Source organism: Tetrahymena thermophila (assembly GCF_000189635.1).
Source record: "Tetrahymena thermophila SB210 genomic scaffold scf_8254587, whole genome shotgun sequence".
Lineage (NCBI taxonomy): Eukaryota > Ciliophora > Oligohymenophorea > Hymenostomatida > Tetrahymenidae > Tetrahymena > Tetrahymena thermophila.
The window spans coordinates 373997-381325 of record NW_002476358.1 but is presented as its reverse complement, the minus strand read 5'-3'; the positions used below and the strand labels follow the sequence as shown (position 1 = coordinate 381325).

The window sequence follows — 7329 nt, the reverse complement described above, 5'->3', positions numbered from 1 at the left end:
TCAATTTCTCTTTGGAGTTTTAAGAGAAGCGTCCATTTGTAAGATATCGCTATTTAACATAATATGATTACGAGAATCAGCTAAAACTGAAGCTATTTCCTTAGCATATTCAATTCTCTTCAAATCAATATAAGCTAATTTAGTAAAAAAAATATTTTTAACAAACAAAATAATTAATTAAAAGTCAATTATATTTATTACATGCATCATTGGCAGCAGCTTGACCAACTAATTCGATAGATTTAGTTTAAGCTTGAGCTTTAATAATAATAGATTTCTTAATATCTTTAGCCATTTCTACATAATATCTAGCTCTTTCAGCTTCTTATTATGCAATCTTCTTAGCTTCAGTGGCTTCTTAATATTCTTTAGAGAAAGAAAGTTCAGTAATAGCAATATTTTTAATGTTAATATGGAAAACTCTAGCTCTTTCTTCAAGAATTTTTTAAATTTTCTATGAAATCTTATCTCTTTAACTCATCAATTAACTTGCAGAGTATTAGGCTACAACAGCTCTCATAACTTCATTCATAATAGAAGGAAGAATTTTATTATCATAATCTTATCCAACATATCTTTAAAATTTATAATTAATTAATTAATTAGTTTAGTTATTACTTATAATAGATAGAGTTAGTATTTAGTATAATAAAAATCGTTTTAAAAATCTTTAATATTAGCTTCATGTTATTTGGATATAATTTAACAAATTTCGTTGTATATAATTGTTCTTTTGTGTTTAAATAATATTCATTAATTATTTACCTGTATAATTCTGAAAGTTTATCTTAGATAGGTTCAAAAAGAACTCTGACTGTAATGTTAACACTTTACATATCTTAATTTTTATAAAACATTTTTTAATATTCCATAAAAATTAAATTAAATTCTTTTAATTTAAAAATTATAAAATTTTTTAAAATACCTGCATTAGCAGTGTTAGCAGGGAAAGTTTTATAACGTGTTTAAGTATTGAAAATGATGGGTCTTTCAAAGTAAGGAACTCTTAAATGCCATCCTTCGTTATATTATTTATCACTCAAGCCTGTAAGTCTAGAGAATTTTAAGGCAGTATGACCTGGTTCAACTATTTATTTTATAATATTTGTTAGTTTTTTCATCTTTTATAAAAAATATTCATCTTATTTTAGTAATTTATTTGCAATTCAACCAAACAATTATTATTTTTTAGTAATTCGTAATAGTAGTAATAACTCCAATTAAATACCTGTGTAAATGCAACTTTATGCAATGATAAGTCCTGCAACACCGGCAACACCTAAAGAAACAGCAGAAGCTACTTTTTGAGCCATTTTCTATTTAATTTTATTACTTTTTATACTTTTGTTATAAAAGAGAATACTTAGAAAGATATTTTATTAATAGCAATTAATTAATTATTTATTTATTAATTCAGATATTATTTTGTTAATACAATTTAATATAAATACGCAAATTTACAATAAATTTTTTTTTTTAAGATGGAAATTTCTAAAAACATCTTTAATAAGCAAATTCTATCAGATTTTTTTCATATTCTTTTCTATTACATTTAATAAATGGAAAATTTTAAAACAATCCTAGTTTTAAGAATAAAATATTTTTGATTTTGCTTAAGTTTCAAAAACAATTCATTTTTTTTATTATTTTAATATTTTTTTAAAATAGCTTTTAAAAATATTTTTAATGTTAAATAAAGAATATACTATACCTAATGTTAGAAAACTCAAAATAAAATTTTCGCTTTACCAATTGATAATTATATTCTAATGTCAAATTCTACATAACTAAGTAATATAAGCATTTTGAAGTATTTTCATCAAATAAAAATAATCTAAATTTTATTTAATAACAAAAAATTAAATAAAAATTAAAATACTTTTTAAGATATTAAATAAATGAATAAAGAGATAGTTTCAAAGCTACTATTTTTCAAACAAACATTTTTAAAAATTTTTATATAAATAAATTATATTTTTATGTAAAGTACCCTAGGGTAGTGACTTTTTCAAGGCAATACACTGAAACTTTAGATATTAAGGTAATTTTATTAAATTATTATTTTATTTAAAGTTGAATTTTATTTTATAAATTAAAGATTTTATTATCTTAATTAGCTTATAAAAATTTTCTAGATTTATGAAATTAGTGTGTTATTTTAAGATTCTTAAAAAGTAATATTTTGAATAAGAAGACCATTATTGAATTAATTTTTGTTGTTATTTGAAATAAGAAAATTAATTAAGTAATTATTGATTACATAAGCCTAACTTGATAGATTTTAAAATCAAATGAAATATAAAAAAAACATTAAGAAAATTAACAGAAAAATATAAAGCAAGATAGTAACAATAATCAATCAAAAAATCTAAACAAATCTAAAATTTAACAGTTTAATAAAAACTGAAAATGACTGAAAAAATTGATTATAACAAAAGTTATAGCTTTAGATAAAATGAATCGACAGCTTAAAAAAAGAATACTTAAGATGATTAATAAGCTAACTCATATGTTATTTCTGATTTTAGATAGTCTACAACTAACTAGGATTTAAGTTAAGAAAATCCTTTATCTTAATACAAGATTCTTTTGCAATTAAGTTCTTAGCTTTTATTAGAGAATACTGTAAATGGAAAGAGAGTTATTTATAAGGTAAAATTATTTTTTGATGTCAGTAATTTATTTTGAAAATAATATTTTATAGGAATTTGCTATTCCTTAAAATAAAGGCTTTTAAGAAATGTAATCTGAGCTTATGCGACGGAAAGCTATCGATTGCAATAATATACTCAAACTAAATTTATTCTTAATTGAGAAGCAGCAAACAAAAAAACCTTTATCAGACTAAAAATTTGGAGTAGTATTTGATAATTTTATTAGAGATTTTGATAGCGAATTGGAGACTAGAAAAGGTAACAAAAAAAATATTTTATCATCTATGAAAGAAAATGGAGTAGTTTTACACAGTAAAGATTAAATTCACTAAGGTTTATTGATTATGTCAAAGGTGAATAGTATCTAGTTATTTTGGACAGAAGAAGAAATTCTTAACACTTTAGAATCTGTTTTACTTGGAATTTGCGAACTCCATAAAAACAATATAATTCATGGAGACTTTAATGCTTCTTCTGTTGTATTTTGTGATGACGGATTTGTAAAAATAGCTGATTAGTTTGTTACTAATCCAGATGTATATTAAAAAGAAAAGGTTTAATAATTTTAGCAAAGCTATTTGCCTCCAGAGAAAACATTCTATACTGCTGAAGGTGATTTTTGGGCCATCGGAATGGTTTTTTTGGAAGCAGCAATTCTAGAATCTAGTTAAGATCTTTATTCATTTAAATTTGAAAATCTTCAAAGCTGTTAGGAAAACTAATCTGAAGATATATATTAGATAAACTTTAAATTACTCTAAAGTAGAATTTAAGATTTGGTTCTATTATCGTAAAGTTAAAACAAATAGAATTAACTTTAAACTGTCTTAAATTTGCTATTATCTAAAGAACCTTCAAAAAGGGGCGAGGCCTTATTACATTTTGAGGCTTTAAAGCATTACTATTCAAGCAATCAATTTGAATATAACTAAATTTGTTAAGTTAGAAATATTAATAGTCTATCTAATATTTCTGAACCATAAATCTAAATGTCTAAAATATCTATAAATTAATCTATAGCTTAAAAGAATTAGGAAATTCAAGATAATCATAGCTAAAATCAAACTTTGGAATAAAAAATTCCTTGTATGAAAATCTCTCTCTCACCTCATAAAAGTCTTATTTAAGCTCACAAATAACAGAGAAATATCAAAAATAACTAATAATTAAATTTATAAATTTTAGAAGGTTAAAATAAAGATAATTACTCTTCTAGCTTATCTTTTTGTACATAATCTAATAGTTCTTAAACATCTAAAGAAAGGAACTAAGAAAAAGATATGCAAATTTTAGTAAATTCAAATATTCTCAAATAAAATTTATCAATCAAGAATAAAGGTAAAGGAATATAAAGAAACTAAAATGTCAAAAATTTAGATGAAATTTGTAACATAGGGATAAGCATTCCATCTTTAGAAGTTAGTCCTATCGTAAATGATATTTGCAAACCATACAAGGAGTAACTTTAGTAAGTAAAGACTCTCATAAAACAAGAAAAAGAAAATATAGAAAAAAATATCGGAATCAGTATTTAGAGGTAGAAGAGGGTAAAAGAATAATATCAATAAAAGAGCTAGCTTTAATAGAATATTAATGCTATTGATAATAAAAATAAGAGGACTCATTTTTCAAAGTAGGATAATAAAGAAAACTAAGGAAATATGTCTATGCAAAGTAGATCGAGTACAATGATAGACTTCTATTTATCTAACCCTTCAAATAAAAATGGAATGGAGTCTCCATAAAACCTCTCATTTGAAAGTTAAAGTTGCAAATCGTAATCAAATCAAAGCAAGCTAGTTTATAATTATTTTAAGAGTTAGAAAAATAAAAATAATGATAGCGAATTGAATTTTGTTAAATAAGATAAGATCAAAAAGCTTTCTCAATAAAAAATATCTTAGTCTTTAAACAATTCTATAGATTATGTCAACCAATTTAAGGAATCTACTATTTAATTACAAAGAGATAAATCTTTAAATTCAAATAGATAACATGAAAAAGAAAATAGAATTTTTATTTAAGAAAAATCTAAATCACAATAAAATAACCGATAGGTTGATTAGAATTAGAATTATACTTCAAACAACTAAAATAACTAAAGATCTAATGTTTAAAATTCTCAAGTAAACGTCAATCAACAAAAAAGATAATAATAATTATAATCTGAGCAAAATATTTAATAATAGCAGCAGTAGTTGTAAGGAATAAAAAAAGAAGAAATTTAAATAAATAAAAATGAAAATTAAATGAACGATAGGGTTAGAAGCTAACTGAGTATTAAAAAATAGTACTCAACTCTCAGTAATTTAATTGATTCTTGTTTACAGAGAAGTAGGTCACTAACTTCTAGCTCCATAAATAGAAGTTAAAGCATGCAAGAAAGGAATATTTTAAATTCTTCTTTTTAAAATACAAGCAACTACTAAAGTTAGCTAAACAATTCTTTGAATAGTATCTCAGTTAAATTATAAACTACAACTAAAAAACATTCTTTGTAAGACTAATAAAAAAATGAATTATCTGAGTTTGACAAAGATTAGGCAGGGTATGAAATTTATAAAAAGTATTCTGATAATTATGAAATTTAAGACCAAGAAAGATAATTTTAATCTAACACATCTGCAGAAATACAAAAAAATAATTTTAATCAGAATTTCCATAGCAATTAACCATAAAAAGGATTATAAGAGTCTCCTGTATTGTCGAATAGAAGAAATCTTCCTCCCAAATCAACAAGTAGATCTTCTAAAAAAGGAATGAAACAAGATCTCAATAATTCCTAGAATTAGCAAAGCTTGTAAGAGCAAGCAAAGTAATACAACAATAGTATAAACTTTAAACAAATTGACTAAATGAGTATTAAAATTTAATCACATTAAGATGGCTTTAAAGATAAATAAGGTGATATTTCATAAATCAATAGTCAAACAATAAAAAGCAATAATAAGACAGTTTAAAATTAATAACCTAATACAAATAATATAGAATATAATATGAATTAGGTAAAGAGATAAATTAATAATTTAGAATAGGAAATTAAGTCTAACTCATCACAAAATATATATTCAGAATCTTCTCTACAGTCAGTTGATGATATGAAAACCAATTCCTAGTAACTGTTTAATGAAGTATAATAAAAAGAAAATATATCCCTTTATAAAAATGAAGATTAGCAGAGTATAATAAATCAATAATAGATCTAGATTGATATTATGTAAGTGGAGTTGAGTGAATAACTTAGTGGAGATTCTTTTCAAGTTTTTAAAGCTAGTGAATAAAGTACCCATAGAGAAAAACAAGCTAGCTGCAAAAAATTAAATATAAATGAGTTAAGATCTCAACTTGAATAAAATAGCATCTTATAAAATAACTTAAAAAAACCAACTCCATAAAATATATAAATTAGAATATAAAATTTTATCTATGATGATGATTGGGTATCCTATGATGGATAATACTTTAATAATACTTTCTCAGGAGTTGGTTTTCTAAAACTCAAAAATAACTGCTCCTATCATGGAGAATTCTTGATGGGAAAGCTTAATGGTTATGGTAGTTTTTACATAGGATAATAAAATACTGTTGTTTTAGGCTATTTTTAAAATAATATTTTAATTAAAAAGTGTAATTGATATGTAATTGTTTATATTTTTATAACTAATTAATTAAAGAAATAAAAAATAATTCAGGAATTAATTTATTAGTTTAATAATTAATATTTTTCTATTTCTTAATTTTACTTTGATTCCAAAATAATTTGTATTAATTTGGATTAAATTTTCATCCTAAGTCCTGATATAAAAATAATTAAAAAATAGACTTAATTTGCTGAAATCAAATAATATGGAGCTCTTTAATTACTTGAAATTTAAGAAGAAATATTAATTTTAATTGAAAAAAAAATAAAACTTATTTAAATTTAACAAAAAATGAATTATGAGTTTTTACTGATTTTTTTCATCTTAAAATTTGAAAAGGAAGGAAGGAAGAAAGATATTTTTTAATAAATTTAAAAAAATTATTATTTTAAAGTGAATCTTTGGATAATTAATTAATTAATCAATCATTCATGAGCACATCATCTAATCAATAAATAATTATTCATAATTTTTGAAATCTTAAATTTAATTCATAGGATAGATAGATAAATAAATCAAGTTATAAATCAATAAATAAAAATAAATAAAAAAAGATATAGCTATCTCCTTAAAATTTCAAAAGCAAAAGACATCTATCTTCAAGCTAATTTCATTTATGGGAAACTGTTTTTTAAAAATATATACTAGTCCTTAAAAAGATAAAATATATAAAACTTATTTGATTTTATGAGAAAACAAGTTGATGTGAAATACTTTAAAAATCTTCATGAATTGTTGATATTTTTATATTTTTGCTGATCTTTTGATAATTATTTATATTTTGTTAAATTTTAATAAGAAATAAAATGGACTGGAAAGATTTGAAAAAAATAAATGAAATAATAGAAAAAAGAATTTATGAGAACTAACTAACATGTATTTCATTCATATATGACTAAGAATACTATTATTATCTACTACTCCTAATTTACTTTCATTCATAATATATTTATTTACTAAATCATATTAACACTTGAAAAATGATGATGATGATATATATTTTCTTGCTAAATTGCTAGTTAATTTAAACTAAA

General features: G+C 22.1%; 2 protein-coding genes across 2 annotated transcripts; one reads left to right on the top strand and one right to left on the bottom strand. All coding sequences in view use genetic code 6, as the record gives it.

Annotated features, from left to right (window-relative positions):
* Positions 1-1313, bottom strand: TTHERM_00388640 (SPFH domain/band 7 family protein; the record flags this gene model as incomplete). Its single annotated transcript, XM_001019368.3, has 5 exons — positions 1-134; positions 202-575; positions 766-838; positions 926-1087; positions 1229-1313. 5 exons carry the CDS (start codon positions 1311-1313, stop codon positions 1-3), a joined length of 828 nt encoding a protein of 275 aa, XP_001019368.2.
* A 1096-nt stretch (positions 1314-2409) lies between these two features.
* TTHERM_00388630 (hypothetical protein) lies at positions 2410-6289 on the top strand (the record flags this gene model as incomplete). Its single annotated transcript, XM_001019367.1, has 2 exons — positions 2410-2652; positions 2705-6289. 2 exons carry the CDS (start codon positions 2410-2412, stop codon positions 6287-6289), a joined length of 3828 nt encoding a protein of 1275 aa, XP_001019367.1.
* Positions 6290-7329: the final 1040 nt, after the last annotated feature.